The following is a 21,387-nucleotide window of genomic DNA, read 5'->3' on the forward strand; positions in this document are numbered from 1 at the left end:
ATATCCACCCGAATCCACTCCGCATGGATCGGGTTTTTTTGGGTGATGGTGGGTGGTGGGTCGGAGGTGGGTCTTAAAAAAGCAAACCCGCGGTGGGTCGGGTTGGATTCGGGTTCTATGTACAAGACCCGCCTAGAACCCCACCCGACCCACCATGTGTGTGTATATATATATATATAATAGTAAAATAAATACTAGTATGTAGTTATTTATAAAAGTTTATATAACTTCGTGTATCTTTTTACTATTTTTTATATCAAAACTACTAAGTTTATTTTTAAAAATTAACAATTTAGTTATTATATTTAAATATTTCCATTATTTATGTTTTAGTACCCCTAATGGATTTTATTTTTTTATTATGTGTAAATAATTTAAATATTATTTTTGGAAAAACATAATAAGATGATAAGTGGTGGGTACCCGTAGTGGGCACCCGCACCCGGTGGGGGTGGGGGTGGGGGTGGGTGGAGAAAATATAAGGTGGGTCGGGTGATGGATGTAGCTCTCTCCGTCTCACACCCGACCCATTGCCATCCCTAATCATTAATCATTCAGGAATGACACTGATAATTGGCATATTACAGATGGACATAAATTACAATTTTCCTTTAATATTATTATACCTTCAAAATTTTCAATATACAAGGTTCAGCCTGTATTCAAATTTTTACAGCACTCAGGAAGAAAGTATTTTCTACCCCTATTGTTACATTCATCACCTAAAGAGTTCCCAAAAGAGGTACCTTTAGTCTTTAGAGCATCTAAAAGAAATATTTCTAGCAATAATCTAAATTTAATGGTGGCTCCAGAAGCAGAACTGCAGTGTACTACTGTGCTTCTTTTCCCATCTGTTTCTGTAATAGAGAAGCTGGGATGCCAATATTTATGTTACAGATCTCATGTGTGGTGGAGCAAGAATTTTGCCGCGCTAACTTTGTTTTGCAGAGAGACACCCGAGTGACAAGACTATGCAAGAAAGAGCATGATCTTCATACCGAGAGAAATTTGAGCTCGTGCATGGGCGAAGAGCCAACAATTCTTCTATGTGACTTGTGCCTATTCATGTCTGAGAAGAAATAGCTGCTGCTATTTGCAGAAGGGCTTTCAGCAATGATGGTGAATGGCGGCGGTTCAGTTGAAGAAATAGGGAGACTTGAGAACTTCTCGCATATCAAAATTGCCTCGTTCTGGTAGAGGGGGGAAAGTCAATGCTGGAAATGATGCCTGGAAGCTTTCAAGCAGCTGTAGACAAAAATAAACTGCAAGTAAATAGATTGAACACACAAATTTTTTGGGGGAAGCTATTTGGAAACTTCAGTGAGATCTGCAACGATAAATATTTATTGCCTAGTACTACTTCTCCCGACTTTGAAGCATAAGGCTGAGATCCTGAATCGAAATTCACTGTTACAGGGCTTAGCAACATAAGTGTGCAATAGCATAAAAGGAATATATCACTAGATCTGATCATACAATTAGTTTCCATAGCCCCAGTGACAGTCATTCTCCGATGCAGAATCAATGGCAATGACATGGGAATTGGACTATTTCACATATACTGTTCACTGTTGCAAAAATCGGCCTAGGAGGCTGGACACCTAGGCGCCTAACTCGGCCTTGCTAATTTTTTTTTCATTTTATATATATATATATATATATATATATATATATATGACATACACCCACACCCGTGCACTGTTTTTTTTAGTTAGCCGCCAAGGCACCCGCCTAGGTGCTACTCTACCGTCCGACTAGCGCCTAGCGCCTACTGCAACCATGATGCTGTGTATTAAATTATTGGACCATTTAGCAAATATAAATACTGCTTGTGTTTTTATAGACAGAAATGACCTATTGATGTTTAATGCAACCCCTAGGTTTCTCTCTCCCTCTTTTATACCCTTCCCCCATTCCTCTCTTCTCTTCTTCCCGTATTCTCTCTATTTCTTCCTATTTCCATACATGTCCAACATTATTGTCACTGTGGGGGAGAGAATAAGGTGGCCTTAAATACTCTGGTAAGAATTTACATGAGAAAGAGAAGCTAGGCTATAAGATGCTTACATTTTCAAGAATCGGCACATCGTATAACTCCACGAACTTCTCTCTTAGTATACAATTCATCTGGTCAACGTCACAAGCATGTGTCCAAAAGGAATCATGCACTCCTGCAATACATACATGAAACTCGTTTCAGTCATACACTCATACCTTAACTGAAGAATAGCACGAGAAAGATATGTTTTCTATGATCCCCAGTTCTACACTGCATCACCACAGCCACTAATATAATTACAGGTGTGTTCTATGCGAGGTCAACTTTTTGAACTCAGAGTCTCAGATACTGGTACATTTTAATAGTGTTAATTTAATTTGCACACTTTTTTCTTGAAATAGCTCAGCCATTTCTAATATAAGAGGCAGCTTGCAAATGCAACTATTTAAAAGTTTCAGAAATCACTCGCAAGTTATACATCACATTTCTTTATCATAAAGGTAATCAAGGCATGCCAGGATTTGCAATGGAGGGAGCACACGAACCTGCAAAATGTAATCCTGCATCCCTGCAAGCAATGGCAGTCAACATCATGTGTGAACCATCAAGCGAGTGCACAAAATTTGGAGGAAATGCTGTTCTCTGCTTCCTGACCTCGATCTATGATGGATGGTTTGCAATAAATGGTTGGCATTATGATTTAAATTTTGGTATCCAGTTAATACTAATAAGAGAAGAGAATTTACAGTAGGAAAAACAAAAGAGAACTGTTATAATCTAATATTGGACCAAGGTCACTCAACCGAGCTATAAGACTAAATTCAAAAAATTAGCTAGTCTAACTCATGGCCTTATAAACTCATATGTTCTCTCTTATTTTTTTCAATGTACGATTCTTAACAAGAACAAAGAAGCTTCAGTTACAAGACAACTTACGGAGTCGCCATAGCACTTCAAAGACAACATCTGAAGAGAAGTTCTTATCTGCAGAGAATTTTCAGCATTAAGTGACCATAAAAAGATCCTTACAATAGCATGGTCTTAAATCTGATCACTTGAACATTGCCCTTGGGCAGAAAATCGTAAATTCTATAGTCTTGTCATGTGGATGAGACAATAGAAATGAAAAGAGTACTTACTGTGTGTCTTTTACTTTTAAAATATGGCTGCACAACAGGAAGACCCAGTGGAGTTGTCCAACAAATGGGTTGATTTTGAGAAGCAATCACCTATCAAATTTTTACCACTCAACAATTGTAATTCATGTGAAAGGTTTTCACAATTATTAAACAACCACACATCACAAACCATTGCACAATCTCCAAGCCAATTCATTATGCCGCGCGCGTCCTGAAATAACTCCCCAAGAGCAGACAATGTCACCTGTTAGGCAATTCAAAGATGAATAACTCATCAAAAGATAAACTCCATGCTTTCTGCATATTACTTCAGGTCAGTAGTCTTTTAAGCAGCTCTAGAGAGTGGGGAATTGTTTGTTAATAGTGCTTGATAGCTATTGAAGCACACTTACGGTGCAAATTAATACTATCTGCCAAACACAGGCACAAGCAAAGTATCCACAACACAAACAATATAGGGTTTACTAAAGTGACACATACATGCAAATCATGTAGCAAATGTGTAAACTGTTGAAGAGACAAATCAGCTATATGTATATTACACATACCATATGTGAATAATAAAAAAATTACTATTCTCATCTCTACCACTTCCTCTCCATAAAAATAAATAAAAATAAACAAATAAATTAATAAATAGCATGGTATCTAAGCGGGAGAATTTATGGGGAAATTCCAGCATAAGATTGGAACTAGAAAGAGTATTATGTACTTATTGGTGAAGAGGTAAGGGTTCAACACCAAATAAGAGCTCCGGACTAGGCTCAGAACACGGAGGCAAGGCCAGGGAAAGGAATCTAGCTGTTAATAGGAGCTCATACACACTGCTACAAGCCATCTGGTTTCTTGGCTTCTTACATCATGCACAATCATCACTAGCACTCAGCAGTGTTTTTTTGGGGTGAATGGAACTGTTAAAGCTTGGTAGTGTATAAAATGGTTGAGTATTTGTGTTTTATTGGAGAATTGAGTAGCACTTGCTACAAAAAGCCTAAAAGATCAAAAAAAAAAAATTAATTTAGGGTCCTAGGTGCCCATCAAACGTCCGATGAGCTCCTGCGTTTTCCACAACATTGCTTATAAACACAACATGAACTTGTATTTGATGCATGGTGCTTACCTTAGCAGCATAGCAAGCAGCTCTGAAAAGAAGCCTATCATCAGTAATAAGACCTTTCTCCTCTAACCTTCTTTTGATCTGCTCACGTGCCCCAATAAAAGTAACACCATATACAGAAGTCATTACTGTCTGTTTCACCAATTTCCTGTCCACCTGAAGTTTCATAACCCCAAATATTCAGTTGATATAAAACATAGATGCTGAAGCCAGAAATTTCTAAAACAAAATATATCAGTGGAAATATTAACTTAAAAACTATATGATCCAAGAAAACTAGAGTTATAGAGAAGAAACCTCAATAAACAACCTGGTCAATTATTAGTTTGGCTAGTAAAGCATTGGGATTACTAGATGGGTCCTTTAGGCTGTCTTCTTTTATAATACCATGAACCCTGATAATTGAACGATAATTTCATGAGTCATTATAGCATTAAAAATGCAGCAGAAGTAGAACTATTTACTAGCAAGCTGTTTAGTTTCAATATCACCAACTGTTTGCAGTCATACTAGAAGAATCTGTTAAAAGTTGAAGGCCTGGATTTTGTCTACTTTCACCATATAGACCATAGTGCAATATAATGGCTAAATACAGTGTTAAGTATCCTGGAATGTAGCCAACCAAATTCCTTCCTTAAAACTAAGGAAACAGGAGCAAGTGCCACTCAAGAATACCCAATTTAGCATATAACATTTCATCTTTCTGTTCATATAAAATTTATATCCAGCCAAGTTCATATCAAAGTTATGACAGAAAAACAATATGGCATTGAACACTAGTATTGTGGGGTCAAAACAAATATTGTGTTATTTCTGAACAAAAGTTTCTCAAGAACTGAAAATTTTCAAATTATAAAGCTTCAGCTTCTGACAAAACAGACCTCAGAAATACAGCTACAGAATTAATGTCAACACTATTGATATACCTTAGAGCAATTTCAGAATAAACATCGGCAGGTTTGTCTCCAGCAACTAAGTTGACAGCTGCTGCCTCCATCTGTAACAACAACCCAGCATAAGGCAACCAAACATTATCAGCACAAGCAAGAAGACTTGTAGAAAAGATAAAACCATGCAAAGAGGAAAATTTCAAACCCAGAAGTAGGAAAACTTACCCCCCACCCCTCAACTACAAAAACAAAAACTAAATTTACATACACTATTTCTTCCCAATGCTGCATAGTGCTGTAGGCCATTGCATGAGCCATCCTAGGAAAAAAACAGTGGGGTTAGAAAATATAAATGTATTCATTCTAGAATCTCAAAACAAAAAAGATAAAAACACAACTTACCAAGGAATTATTTTATCAAAACAGAGTAATTGAAGAAAATGTGAACTATATGCCAATAATTATTCAGAAATAAAAATCAATGAAACAGAAGAGTTTAACATAGCATTTGGCAATTGAAAGAGTCAATCAAACTCAGAAAAGTGAAGCTTTCCCTAGACATCCTACTTGAACAAGGTACAGATTTCCCGTCCAAGCACTACCATCAAGTTCAAAGTCTACTTTCATGTCTTCCAACAACTTAGTAGTGGAAACAAATAGGTGTCACAGTTATTTAAAGAATAAAATAAGAAGGGGGGTGGGGGGTGGGGGGTGGAATCAGAAGGTTGGGATTTGTTTTCAAAAACAGAAACAGCCATCCTGTATTTCCAAAGGGAAGCCATTAAATTTTGGCAATGTTAGCTAAATAAGCAACTCAGTTCTGAGACCTTTCCCTAAGATGACCCACAGTTGATTGATTGATTCCATGTCAGAAAAGTTCTATCTCCTTGAATGTGTAAAGAAACATATGCAGGTCAAGGAAAACTCAAAGCAATAGATGACTTAGTAAAAATAATATAAATGATGACAATCATGACATTATCCTCTATGAAGTTTTGGCAATGTTAGCTAAATAAGCAACTCAATTCTGAGACCTTTCCCTAAGATGACCCACAGTTGATTGATTGATTCCATGTCAGAAAAGCTCTATCTCCTTGAATGTGTAAACCAACATATGCAGGTCAAGGTAAACTCAAAGCAATAGATGAATTAGTAAAATTAATATAAATGATGACATTATCCTCTATGAAATTGATGCATCCTGCCTGTGCACAAATAACAGACAGACATCCTTCTTTGCAGAGAAAGAAGTTCCAATTTTATATTAGGGAAAGAGGTAGAAGTGGAACCCAAGCCCCTCCCCCCAAACAGCAGGGAAAAGAAGCTTACCTGATGAATTGGCAAGTGGGAGATGACAGTATGCGGTGATGAGCTTCTAAGAGCTTCTGAGAGATTAATACAAGCAGCTAAGCACTGAAATGGATCCTCAGCTCTTAACCACCAACGGCTTCCGGTGAGAGGATTGTTGGCTGAATCTAGTATATCATCAAGGTGATTTTCGACAAATGCCAGGCGTGCATCATATGAAAGCTTCTCAATACCACCTGCAAAAAGATTTGCTAAATGTATCTTCAGCCAGCGTAGTCCTGACTTTCCTAGTGGCCGTCCTTCAGCAAACTCAAGGATTCCTCTACAGAGATCAGAACTCAAGTGGTTTAAGTAGGGATGCATAGGGTATGCACGGCCTCTAAAATCAAGATTGTGGGGATAATAAAAGCCTTCCTCATCTTTCATTTTCCGAGCCACCTGTTCCAGAGAAATCCTCTCATTGTTCAGTCCTTAACATTTTCCAAAGCAAAGAACAATACTATGAAGTCATTAAAGTGTAAAGCATCTAGTCCTAATTTTTGGAGCAGCCACTACCCAAGCAATAATTTTGCCATGCACTTGCTCCAAAAATTATTTTCCATGTCTCAAACGCGCTTCTAAAGTACTTAGTCTAACTAGGTAAACCAATAATCAACTTTTAAGTCATAAAAATGAATCAAGTTAAGCAAGGGATGTTGACTAAAGCATTACTCTCTATAGTACGAAAGTATTGCAAGAAAATCTTTCTTTCTCCAAAATAAAACTGAAAACAGAATTATTCAAATTTAAAAGAGAGAAATCGTACAGAAAGTTTCAGCTCAGTATCGCATCTTAAGGAATGCCTCTCTCGGTTGATTTTCTTTGCTTTCCTCACATGCCATTTCCAACTTTGCACTTCTTCAATATCATTGGAGTCTATCTCTGGTATGGGAACCTACAAAATAACAGTCTCACCAATGATGCAAGCAACAAGGAGCAAAAGAATAGATAGCAATATGAATATTTTTCTAACGTTTGTCATAAACACAGCTATATGGCAGGATAATGTTGTGTCTTGGATTAACAATATTGCTATTTCACACAAGATAATGATTGGTAGAGTAGCAATGAAGCCATATTGCTACCCCTGTATGGATATAGTATATATGGATATGATGTTTGTGACTAGATTGTCTACAGAACATCACACCATCACACTGCCAGAAGACAACAATATTGCCCCAATTTGGATAGGATATGTTCGTCTAGACTGTCTTAGCATGAGGTGGCTTTCATAACTTCAGTGAAAGATTGTTATGGTTTTCACTTTAAATCTGAAGAGATAAAGGAAGCAATAGACAAAACATGGACCCTTTTCATGTACTACACATCACATTTTTAATGGTAGAATTTCACATTTTCATATTTTTTCTTTTACCAAATAATGGATGTGTACCACTGCATATAAATTTATAAACTCGTATCTATAATTGTAAGCATCAAAATAATTTTAGTTACTCACATCGTTGCGATCCACCATGCCAGCTATATTGCCACCACCAGCCCAAATACTCTCTACCACGCTTAGTATTCTTTTATTTACTCTCCATTTTGTGTTTCCTAAAGTATTCAAGGCCTGCAATTGCCAAAAAGAACCCTTAGAACAATCTCATCACAATATTGCATTCTTCATGAGACATCTTGAGGACATTGGTGTAGCACCTATCCAGTCTAGAATAATACAACTATACAAGTCAATTAGAAAACCAACAAATTATCTGTCTACTGAGGTGTAACTCCTTTTCAAATGATAATTTTACAGTTGCCAAGCAAAGAAATAAGAAACTTTCCACCACCATACTAATTCTAGTTCTAGGAATAATTAATAGTCCATTTGCAGTCAAAAGCAGAAGACTAACTACAACAAACTTGCCAGATTCATTTACCCCAAAGATTCTTTTTTTATGGCAATCAAATACAGAGTGTTTGTTGTATTCATGAAAAGAGATAAAGCATCAGATATAACCCTTTATATCATTCAGCATAGAACCTCTTAAATATATTGTGCACCAAATGCCACAGCATTAAGAAATATGTGATCAATCCCTCACCTCATATATTTGCTCCATTTGTTTTTTTGGAGCATTTTGAACAGCAACTTGTTGATGCCTAGACCCATGGGTACGCATCACATATGAGGGTAAGAACAAGTATCCACCTTTGTTATACCTGATAGAAGGGAACAAGTGAAATCTAAGTTTTAAATAGAAGGTTGTCTAAGTGTTAGTGGCCTAAATCTCAGGGTTTCTAGTTTTCTACTTTCAAAGTGAAATTATTCCATTAATTTGATATTTTAGCCTTCTATTATACCCCTAACATTTTCATTACTAGAACTAAAGAAAGATAATCATTTTTAAGGGAGAATAAAAGAACACTTTTTTCACGATAATAGGGATGCAGGCAAGGCGGACCCAAAAAAATTTCTGAGTGGGGCCAAAGTTCAAATGAATTCAAAAATGTCCATGACAAAATATCAAACACCGATAATATGGTTCAAATACAAAATACATTATAAATTACAATATAATGTGTATGATGAACTAGGGTATAAGCCGGGGCGGAGCAAGAAATATACTTGAGTGGGGCGAAATTTTAAAACACTTTGAAATACTATAAAAATATTTATGACAAAATATGAAGAATAATCAATTAGATAAAATAGTTTGAATAGAAAAGACTTGAATAGAAAAGACACTATAAACCACATATCATCTCTATTGATCAATATAAGTAGTAAAGCCCCTTCCCTCTTGCGGGTTAAAAAGCTAAAATCAAGGTAAATTTTACTAGTAGGGTTTGATCCTAGAATGTATGACATCAAATTGTAAGGGTCAACCAACTAAGCTGCTCAAACACTTAGTAATTTGTGTATACATTTTATTTTTATATATAAGTTACAGTTATATACGTAACACACACACACACACACACACACACACACACACACACACACACACATATATATATATATATATATAAGAGGGTGGGGTGGGGTGATGGACCCCCCCCCCTAGATCCGCCCTTGGATGCAGGTGTATTTTAAAAAATAAAAAATAAAAACCTTAGGGGAGCTGAGTGAAATTATCCCAATAATTTAGTATCTCACCCTTTCCATTTTTTTGGTGGCACCAACATTGGTATATAAGGAATCACCGTGTGCTTAACCTGCACAGACCTCAGTTCCGTTAACCAAAGAGTCAAAGTTATCCAACAGAGAAATCAAACAATGTATAGTAGCAAAGAAACACACACACACACACACACACACATATATATATGGGGAGGGTTCAAGTGAGAACAGGCTCCGATGTAAAAAGTAAGGGCTAATTTGATCCATCTATTTAGATAGATCAACGGTTGATGGTTGCTGAAAAATAAGGGGAAAATGGGCGGGGTCAATTTTATAAATATTGCAAACTTGAAAGTTTGCAATAATTATAAAATTAACACCGTGTATTTTTTACTAAAACCCTCAACCATTGATGTTATGTTCTCGGGCGAACGGACGCGTCACAGGGCAATTAGGGTTATTGGGGTTGTTTGCAGGTTGTCTATGTTGAGAGATAAATTAAAGGCATTAGGGAACAAGATATTAGGAACTTTTGAGAGTTTTCTGACTTTTTTCACCTCTGATTTTAACTTAACTTCTTGTTTACTTATCCTGTTATTAGAATGAAAATCCCCTTTATATAAGAGGGTTACAAAGACTAAATAAAGCATAAAAAGGAAAGGATAATCATTAAAGCTCCTCACCATAATTATTTGCTATTTCTAAAGAAAATAAATCAATTCTACTAATAAAGATAATAAATCAAATCTAATAATAAAGATATTTTAGAATCAACTAATCAATCTCTTGATTTCTTTCCCTAATTTTCTTAATCATAACAATTTATGAACCCGTTCTTATTTGAACATATATATAGGGGAGGGTTCAAATGAGAACAAGGTTCATCAATGGCTTAAGGTTTTAGTAAAAAAAAAATAAGGGGTCAATTTTATAATTATTGCAAACTTTCAAGTTCGCAATATTTATAAAATTGACCCCGCCCCTTTTCCCCATATTTTTCAGCAACCCTCAACTGTTGATCTACTTAAATAGATGAATCATATTAGTCCTCACTTTTTATATGGGAGCCTATCTCACCTGAGCCCACCCCTTTATATATATATATATATATATATATATATATATATATATATATATATAGTGTTATAATCAAATGAGACCACCTCATATACAATATACACATGCTTAATATGCACACGCGCGTTTTTAATCCCTCAATTTATCTCATCCATAGATCTATTTTTTTAATGGATGAGTCGATGAGATTGGTTCTCATGGACTCATTGGGAGGTTGGTTCTCATAGAAACCTCACCCTATATATATATATATATATATATATATATATATATATATATATATATATATATATATATATATATATATATATATATATATATATATATAGGGCTGCATTCAGGTGCGAACTGCCATCCGTCCACGTGTCCAGATCTAACGGATGAGAAATACGGATTAAAAAAAAAACGCGGTGGCATTTTCGTAAATAATTGAACATTGAAGTGCAAATAAAATTTATTACAAGTGCAATTAGGAGTTTCATATAGTGCACCTCAGTGCATGTAAAATGTATTACAAGTGCAGGTAAAATGTATTACAGGTGCAAGTAAAATTTACACTAAGCATCATGCATCAATAATAAGTGCACCTAACGTTATACCTAGGTGCACCTATAGTTATAAATAATTGCACCTAGGTGCACGAATGTTAACAAGGTAAAATTACTTGCACTTGTAAGTGATTTTACTTGCATTTTTTACTTGCAAAGATGCACCAGCTACTTGCACTTATAACACATTTACGTGCACCAAAATTCGAGTTATTTACGAAAATTCCACCGCGTCGTTTTTTTTTAATTACATCTGATTCGTTGATCTGGACACGTGGACGGCGCTGAATGGTTCTTATTTCTCTTCTGGGCGGCCGTTCGCATGAGAGCGTGCCCCTATATATATATATATATATATATATATATATATATATATATATATATATATATATATATATATATATTATTCATGTTTAACCATATATGATATGCCTATAGAAATTTTTGGTTACACACTAAACATCTAATGAACTGCATTCTACAAGCAACACGTGGAGAACATTGGACAAGTAAACCACAAAATGAAGAAATAGTGAAGTTCTTATCCTTGATAGTGAAAGTATACATACAATCATACATTGCTTAAGATGAAAGTAAGTGTAAAAATGATATTAGATTTAAGCAGTACAAAAAGAAAATAAAATGAAAAGTTCAATAACTTACTGTATCAGGTCCAGCACCAACCAAGGGGTCACATTCTATAACTCCATACCTTCTCACAAAATTCTTCCTACAAGGACCACCAAGCAAGTTACTTTTTACAACCAAATCTTAAAAGGGAAACTAAAATGAAAAACACATTCTCTGAATAGAATAAAACCACTAGGAATATGTTCAGTTAAGTGAGTTAACAAAAATCAACTAGGCCACTTATGTTAATGGGTTCAGTAAGTTAATGATCCACGGATTGTCTATGCAAGCTTGTTTGAAATCTGAACTGAGTAAATACCATCCAATAAGCTTTAGCCATTTTATACATAACAACCTAAACTTGATTAGTGTAACAAAATGAAATCTATACTGTGATTAAACCTAGATTGAATTAAATTCCATTAACTTTTGCAGTTAAAGCAATATAAAGTGCATATCTTATAATTTTAATAGGGATGTTCAGTTATTTATAGAATATTACTTGTAGACAATGCAACATAACTGCAACCTGTTCCTAATTAACATTCATTCACATCAAATAACAAGAAATAACAACGTTTCACAAGTCATTCATCAGGCTGAAACTGAATGAACTTTGCTATCAGCCAACACTATTCATAAAAAGTATTTGGGATAAAGTACAAATAAGCCATTGAACTATTTGGGAAAGAGCAATTAAGCCATCGAACTCAAATAACCCCCAAATAAGCCACTGAACCCGGAAAAAAAAGAACAATTGACATTTTTAACAGGTTATCTTCCCACTTTTGCTGACTGGGTTGCCACATATTTATTTTATTTTATTTTTCATTATTATATTATAATCTACATGGATTAATTTTAAGCAAATTTTCAAATTAAACATCGGATCATCGGAAGAATAGATTTCCTTCTGTTAAAATTCATCTAATAAGCAACTTGAGAATTTGATCCTCTCCTTCAGCAGTAACACCATCTTTTTCTCAATCCCTTTGTAAACAAACCACCTCAACACAGGGAAGAAGTCACACACATTGAAGAAGGGTATATCTGGGAAGAAAATCTTTCTGAGTTCTTTAATTAGATTGGGCCATGGTCACTCAATTGGGGTATAATGCACATGGGTCAAACCATTGAATCCTCCAATCAAATAAACCCATATGTTATCTCTTATATTTTCAATAAGACTCCCCCTCAAGTGGACAACCGCGGTCAATTTGAATCAACTACGTATGTAGACAACCGGGTGAACACAATGTGGACCAACCAAGCTTTAAATACCATGCTACAATTTAAGATTGGGCCAAGGTCAATTGAACTATAATGCACATGGGCCAAACCACACTAAAAGATTGAATCCAATCAATTACCTAGTCTAACACATGGTCTTATAAACCCACATGTTCTCTCTTATATTTTCAATGTGGGACTCTTAACAAAATCCTTGGTACATAGTAACATCCTTCAAAAGAAGAGGCATTGTTTCATACTTTATGACAAAGAAGTATGAAACTATATACAAGCCTCTCCATATAAACAACAATACCATTGCCATTTGGAAAGAATGAATTTTATCTCAAAAGAATAGGTAAAGGACAGAAATAATAATTAAAAGAAGTTTAAAAAAGAACAAAAGAAAAGAAACCACCAAGAAATGAAGAAAAAAGATTGAAAGAAATTTTTAAAATGAAAAGAAAAGAATAAGGGTATGCAAACTAACCATTCCGGGGCTTTAAATTCTAGAGCGAATTGCCTACTAAGTGAGATTCATTCAGGCCATTATCCCAACACACCAAGAGAAAAAATCAAGAATATTTCTATACTGAACAAATTTCCTATTTTGAACATAACAGAATGTTATTTCTAGTAATGAAGATTTTGTTGTAAATACTAATTATAATTCTAACTGATTGAAAGTTTAGGGATCATTCATAAAAGTATTTCCTAACTCCTATTAAAATGAAATAAAAATCCTTAATGAAATCATATGAGATGCACATGATACTGTTCTAGCATGAAAGTTATCTGAACTAGAGATTTTTTACCATGAATCAGAGTATTCATTATTTTGTATATATTGCTTTTTGTTGCACATCTTGGTGCAGGTTTTCAAGTGTAAATGGTCTAAACTCAAAAGTATACATAGCTACCTGAAATTTAATCATTAGAATAATTTATCAACAGAGTTTAAGCTCCTTAAAGATAATTATGCTCACCCAAAACCTTTTGAAGTAATTTTTATCGAATGCCTGAATGCAGGCCGAATATCAGGAGGACTATCAGCTGACTGATTGATTGTAGGTTGCACATAAGCTGTTTCCGTTAATAATTCTATAAGACGGCATCCCAACTGCATGAGAATAGAGAATGAAATTTTTGTCAAAGGAAAACCATGCAACTGCAGGTGACTTCATTCATTATTAGTTCTAGAGCAAACAGAAACAGACAGAAGCATACCTTAGCCCTTATTTCTTGACCCCAAGGCTCAAATTCTTCGTTTTTCAACAATTTTTGCACTTGAACTAGTCTGTTCTTTTTAATCAGCCATTGTATCCGCTTTCTTAACCATATTGGATCCCTGCTTAAATCCTCTTGCTTTGGTGTTTCATTTGTTTGACTCTTGAGTTGCTTCGTTTTCTCCAAGAAACTATGAATTCTAACCTGATAAACATTATTAATGAATTCAAATACACCAAAAGTCAATTTCATTTATACTACAGGGTGTTCTCGCATGTTCTAAGCCTGGCATGATTGATATTCCATTTTTGAGTAGCAAGGTTGCAAGAATATTATTCATTTCAGATGCCATGTGAGCGTAATTAAGGAGTTCAATAGAAGCAAGACTCCACCAAAGCTTGCCTGTTCAAGTTAGAGCTCAAATAAGAAGCAAATGAGGAGCTTGAAAGTACAGCTGGGATTACAAATTGACCAGTTCAGCTCTAATTTCAAGGTTCAAGGGTCAACTATCCACCAATTGCAACCGATTTAAACAAACTGAAGAGTGACCTAAGTTTAGTTTCATGAAAATAATTAAAAATATAAACTATATAAGTATATAAAATAACAACCGAATCAAGAAAGTAAGGTCTGCCTTTCCCTATAATTGCTTATAGTTCAAGGGGATAATGACTTCAGAAATTCTTATGAGAAATCCTACTCTCTCACAGAAATATTTGATAATTCTGGTTTTAAGAGCAATGGATAATTAGACAGGCATTTATAACTACTATTTAATCTACTCCTTAAAGCACAGTCCAAAGGTTTAGCAATCATGCAACTAGACAGCCTAAAGCTCGTTATTTTGAGAAAAGCTTAATTTTGGTCCCCCAAATATAGTGAATTCTCAAAACTAATCCTCAAATTTGAATTCGTCCAATTGTAATTCTCTTACTTTTGTGAGAGTATCAATTTTGATCATTCCATTAGTTTTTGGGGTAAGTGCGTTAGACCAACTGACCAAGGACATCTTTGTGTGTTCATAATTTTTTTTGGTTTCCACAATTTATCTTTCAATCTATTTTATTCTAATTTAAATAAATAAATAAATAAATAACTAATTTTTACGGTTCATCTTCCAAATTAAATTAAAAGATTAAATTAGAAAAACTTACGAAACAAAATAATAGATTTACAAAAACGGCATTGAAGTTAACGGACCTAGCCACAAAAATTAACATAAGGACCAAAAATAATGCTGCCACAAAAGTCAAAGAATTGTAATTGAGCAAATTCAAAGTCAATTACTATGTTTGATAGTGTTCACTGTAGGGAGGGACCAAAACCAAACTTTCTCCATTTTTTTTCCTAAGATTTTTTATATTCTTACAAGTTCATAACCAAGCCTATATGCACCTCAAAGCCTATCATGAATCAAGAATCTAAAATGATATACCAGACTTGTTTGTTTTACCTACCAAATGGTTCTTGTCTATAAATTATACTTGTGAAAATAAAGTTTTTATTTTGAAATTTCACTGACACACTACAGAAGCACTCTTAGACCAACAAAATACATGCAATTAAACCCATGTAAATATCACACATCTTAAAATAATTAACAGAAATATACTCACTATAAGAGCAAAAGCCTAACATATGACCAAAAAGTTTTTTTTTTTTAAATGCAATGCTTACTTCATTCTCAATTGCAGTGCCAATCTGCAATGCAGCTTGGAGTACTTGAACATACTTATTCTCGTTGCCACACATCATCATCAACCCCATCATCTGATGCATCACAATGACGGACATTTTATCAGCCGGCAAAGAGTCAATGTAAGGCGAGTAAGCAGCCCTGTTCTTCTTAGTCCTCTGAGTCTTCTGCTCCTTCTCTATGGCATCTCTCAGGGGCTCAAACCACCCGAGGAAGAGTTTCTTCACATAAGGAAGGTTTGGCGCCAATTTCTTCTCACACATTTCTCTATGAAGCTCTCTGTACTCCTCAACCTCCTTCTCCCATGCCTCAGTCTCCGCCTTCACCTGCCTCCTCTTCAACAAACGGTACTTGTTCCTGTTGGTCTCGCGAATCCTCAGCTTGGCCCGTTCGATCTCCCTAGCCCTAACGAACAAATTGTTGCTCAAGAAAAGAGAAGAAATCCAAGGTGGGTCTTGCACGAAAACTCTCCTGGTCGACTCCTCGGGCAAAATCGCGAGTGAGCCATTGGAGATTTTATGCGAATTTGATATATCCTCCTGGGTTTGAGTCAATATCTCGTCTTTAGAAACTGAAACGGCGTACAAAACAAGAGGCTTTGCCCGTTTGAGAGTGTGAATCTTCAAAAGTTGTGGGCTTTGCGACACAGCGAGTGGTTCAGTGGTTTCTGGTTTAGGATTGGCACGGGGGTTTTGGGGTAGTCTCCGTGTAGCGGAGAAGTGAGGTATTGAGTAGAGAGAATAGGCTGTGGAAGCCATGGAATAGAAGCTCGAGTTTCTTCAGTGGATAAGAAAACCCCTTCTAAACCCCCCACTGTCTCCCTTCCCATTTCCCCAATTTAGGATATTTCTACCTTGTCACAATTTTAAATTTTTTTATTGAAAATAATCTTTTTTTTAAGGCTACAATTTTAAATTTATAGAATTATTATAGGTTAACGTTACTCCTAAAATACTTTCTAACTTTCAAAATTGATTATATTTTTACATTATTGAATTTGTAATTCCTTCATTATTTTCTCTACATCCTTACAATACTCTTTTACTTTAAAAAAATGTTCACATATATTTCTTTATTGTATTATATTACTGGTTGAGTTTTAATATGTTCATTATATTTTTGACAAATATTTATTTTTAGTATACTACAAGTTTATTTTAGCATAATATATATAAATAAACTTGTAGTAATAAAAATAAATATTTACTAGTTCACTTTGAAATGTGGACCATGGTCTACAGTATAATTTGTCAAAAACGAAGGGATGAAAGTAAATAAAAAACTAAAAAAGCATAGACATAAGAATTTTTCACAAAAGTAATCATCCATTTGGAAACTCAAGAAATGACTTATGGGAGTCATTTTATAAGTTTTCTAGTGTTTGGTTATCAACGAAAAATATTTATTCCGGTTAAAGGAAAAATGATCCATTTTTTGCGGAAAGACATTTTTCTGATTCTTATCTCACTCTTAGTTCTCTCACACATTGAGTGGTATCAAATGTGTTGGTTGGCATGTCATTTATCTGGTTAAATTTAATTGTGTTGAGCTAGTCCGGTTAAAATATGGGTATGATCATGCTGGGTCAAATAACAAAAAGTCTTGATCTGCCCAATCCATAGCCGCAAATTATATCGTGCATCGCGGTGCATGATCGATCATGCATCGCGCGTCAAAACGACGTCGTTTTGTTTAATGAAAAGAAACGGCATCCGTTTCCCGCTGTTCAGCACCCTTCCGCAAAAAGTAACTCTGTTATTCAGTTTCATTTTGTATACACTGCAGTGTCAGTTCAACACAACTACAGTTTCACTTCGATATAACTACAAATTCATTCGATATTTATAGACTCAAATATGTAAAAATGTTATTTAATTTTATTTTATATACACTATAATTTTATTAAAACACAACTACATTATCATTTTGATATAATTACAGCTTCATTGTACAATATACACTCAAATATGTGAAATGTTATTCAGTTTCGTTTTATATACACTACAGTTTCACTTCACCACAACTACAGTATCATTTTGATATAACTGCGGTTTCATTTATCGTGAGGCAGTGTCGGTTTAGATATATATACTGTAGTGTCAGTTGGTGTTTAATACACCAAATATGCGGCCCCCGTTAACGGTAACGGCGCCGTTTTTTACCGCGGTCTACGATATAACGACTTATCCATAGCTCAAAATATTTTAAAAAAAAATTATTTTTTTCTTTAATTTCTTTAGTGTAGGCATACTATATTTATGGCAAATTATGCTATAGACCGGTGTCCACCATGTGCATGGTAAACACGCTGTACATTCATAATTTCTATATTGTACATTCATAATTTCTATACTGTAGATTCATAATTTCTAAACTGTAGATTCATAAAATTTATAATGTAGACTCATAATTTTTATACTGCACATTCATAATTTCTGTACTGTAGATTCATAATTTCTAAACTGTATAGTTATCAAATTATGAATCTATAGTACAGAAATTATGAATGTGCAGTATAGAAATTATGAATCTACATTGTAAATTTTATGAATCTATAGTATAAAAATTATGAATCTACAGTATAGAAATTATGAATCTACAGTACAGAAATTATGAATGTGCAGTATAGAAATTATGAATCTACAGTATAGAAATTGTGAATCTACAGTAGAAATTATGAATGTACAACGTGTCCACCATGTACATGGTGGACACGGGTCCAAGACATAACGCTCCTATATTTATCAATGACCAATCGTTATACCTTGCACCACGGCGCACAGTGCCTCCCAAAACGACGTCGTTTTGGGAGGCGCGGTAGGAAGTTGACATGATTATGTATATTTGTTTATACAATTATGTATATTTTTTATTATGTACATTTTTTATACAATTATGTATATTTTTTTATACAATTATATACATCCGAATCAGGAAATTTTTGTGTATTATGTTAAGAGTTTATGTGTATTATGTTAAAAGTTTATGTTTATTATGTATTATGTTAGATTATGTGTATTATCTTTTAAAAAAAAAGAGTATGTCATGTGTATTTTGTTATATAATTATGTACATTCATGTATACAATTATGTGTATTCTAGTATAACATTATGTACATTTTTGCATATGCGATTTTTTTTAAGGAAAATTAACTGCCAAACACTGGGTAGTGAAATTTTAAAAAAAAAAAAAATTGAAACAACGTCGTTTTGCATCTGGGCTCACAATGCAACGCTCGCCGTGGTGTAGGATATAAATCTGATTAATATATAGATTGGGCTAAGATAAACCAATCAATAAAAATATTGGCCCAACCTACCAACAAAAATTGATTTTTTTCTTCAATTTCATTAGTTCGGAGTTTTTTTTTTTTAATCTATGCCTAATTAAATATGAGTTGGGTAAAATATTTAAAGTAGTGAGTTCTGATCATGTCCGCCGTGCGTGATTGTTTCAATCGGATCGTGGCCCCTCTTTTAGCACAATCTGAGAGAGTGTCTCCTTAGGCTTCTAGGGTTTTATAAGCGTTGTGATGATGTTTTTTTGTGAAAGTGTGCTTTGTGTTACTCATCGGTATTCCCTACAATTCGTATTCCGACATGGATATCCGGCAGATTGAAGAACGATGCGCCATTATGTCGTTGGCTAAGGAAGAAACTGGGGCCTGGAGGAGCCCGTGATCCAAGCGAATCCTGACTCGACGATCCTCCATAATCTTGTGGGGCGATTCCTTACTGATCGGTCGATCAAATTTGAGTACATGCAGCAGGTTATGGCCTCCGTCTGGCGGCTGGTTATGGGTATGCATGTGGTGCCTCTGACGGACGAGCTGTTCTTGTTCCAATTCCCGCATCAGAGAGATCTCCAACGGGTCGTCGATGAAGGTCCGTGGACTTTTGAGAATAACATGCTAATCTGTGAGGTAGTTCCGTCGGACTCCAGACCAGAGGAGATCAAGCTGGATGCCATAACCTTTTGGATCCAGGTCTATGGGCTACCGACCATGTATGCCTACACTGAATTCCTAACACGAATTGGGAATTATATTGGATCCTTCATTGCCACTGATCCGCTCAATTTTGGGGGATCATGGCGCAGTTTTATGCGCGTCAGAGTGAAATTGGTTGTCGCGGCACCACTGAAGAGACGAATGAAAATTCTAAGGAAGGACGGTACAGTGCAATGGATAAATTTCCGGTATGAAAGGCTCAGCACATTTTGCTTTTGTTGTGGTGTCCTCGGCCATTCAGATAAATTCTGCAAAAGAGTGTATGAAGAGGGGATAGAGCCGGAAGCTTTTCCGTTCGGGTCATGGATGCGTGCAGGTAATCGTCGCCAAGTGAAGCCAGTAGGAGCTAAGTGGATTCTTTCTTCTCATACGCAGCCCACTATGCCGTCAAACATCCCGGCTGCTGGACCGTCTCCCCTTATTGTGATGGCCATGGAGGATAATAGTGGGCTTCAGTGGGATCTCAAACGACGCCGTGAGGAGACATAATCGTCCTCAAGCATGCAGGAGGAAGATGTGATGCTGGGAGACAATGCCAAGAATCTGATGACAGCGAGTCTGGTGGACCAGACTCGCCAAGCCCAATGAGCATTTTAAGCTGGAACTGCCGGGGTTTGGGCGGCACCCGGTCAGTTCGAGAACTCTTGGGCGTCGTGTCCAAGCAGCGGCCCTGTTTCGTTTTCTTAATGGAAACGAAAGCGACCGAGAACAAGGTGGAACAGGTACAAATAAAATTAGGTTTTGAAGGTGTGTTGCAAGTGGATCGTGTGGGGTTGGGTGGTGGTCTGGCTTTATTCTGGAGGGATGTTGACACAGTAGATTTGATGGGCTATTCCACACATCATATAGATGTGGAGATTTCTATCCCAGGACGTCCGAAATGGAGGCTTACCGGTTTCTATGGTCATCCGGACAGAACGAATCGGCAGTTCACTTGGGATCTTCTCAGACAACTCACAGATAAGTCAACATTGCCTTGGCTTGTTGTGGGGGACTTCAACGATATAGGGAGCCTATCGGAGAAGAGGGGTGCACATTCGCATCCAGATTCACTTATTGAAGGCTTCAATGACACCTTAAGCGATTGTATGCTGAGTGATCTAGGGATGGTGGGGGGCAAGTTTACATGGGAACGCGGGCATGGTACTGCCGAGTGGGTAGAAGAAAGATTGGACAGGGTTGTGGCCACGGTAGAATGGACAGAATTGTATGATGAGGTAGTGGTCCGAAATATTGACATGCAATCTTCCGATCATAATGCGATTCTCGTGGATCTGGACTCGCAACCGGCTCGAGCAGCCATGCGTACCTTCTGGTTCGAGTTTGCATGGTTATTGGAGGATGGGTGTGCGAAGGTGGTTGATGAGGCCCGGCGGCAGTCTATGGGGCAAAATTTTCAACAGTGTA

The 21,387-nt window shown here is 35.8% G+C and overlaps 1 protein-coding gene across 1 annotated transcript; it reads right to left on the reverse strand.

The window, feature by feature from the left end:
* Positions 1-594: 594 nt before the first annotated feature.
* Positions 595-16,795, reverse strand: LOC109173176 (DNA-directed RNA polymerase 3, chloroplastic-like). Its single transcript, XM_019322453.1, has 19 exons — positions 15,952-16,795; positions 14,275-14,478; positions 14,034-14,167; positions 11,851-11,917; positions 9,599-9,657; positions 8,544-8,661; positions 7,955-8,068; positions 7,259-7,387; positions 6,475-6,891; positions 5,414-5,464; positions 5,182-5,252; positions 4,566-4,650; positions 4,259-4,411; positions 3,308-3,382; positions 3,139-3,228; positions 2,936-2,983; positions 2,545-2,659; positions 2,068-2,171; positions 595-1,245 (listed from the first exon to the last, which is right to left on the reverse strand). The coding sequence occupies exons 1-19, from the start codon at positions 16,726-16,728 to the stop codon at positions 1,135-1,137; spliced, it is 2,922 nt and encodes a 973-aa protein (XP_019177998.1). The 5' UTR covers positions 16,729-16,795; the 3' UTR covers positions 595-1,134.
* Positions 16,796-21,387: the final 4,592 nt, after the last annotated feature.

This window comes from Ipomoea nil, unplaced genomic scaffold (genome assembly GCF_001879475.1).
Source record: "Ipomoea nil cultivar Tokyo-kokei standard unplaced genomic scaffold, Asagao_1.1 scaffold0465, whole genome shotgun sequence".
In the NCBI taxonomy this organism is placed as follows: Eukaryota; Viridiplantae; Streptophyta; class Magnoliopsida; order Solanales; family Convolvulaceae; genus Ipomoea; species Ipomoea nil.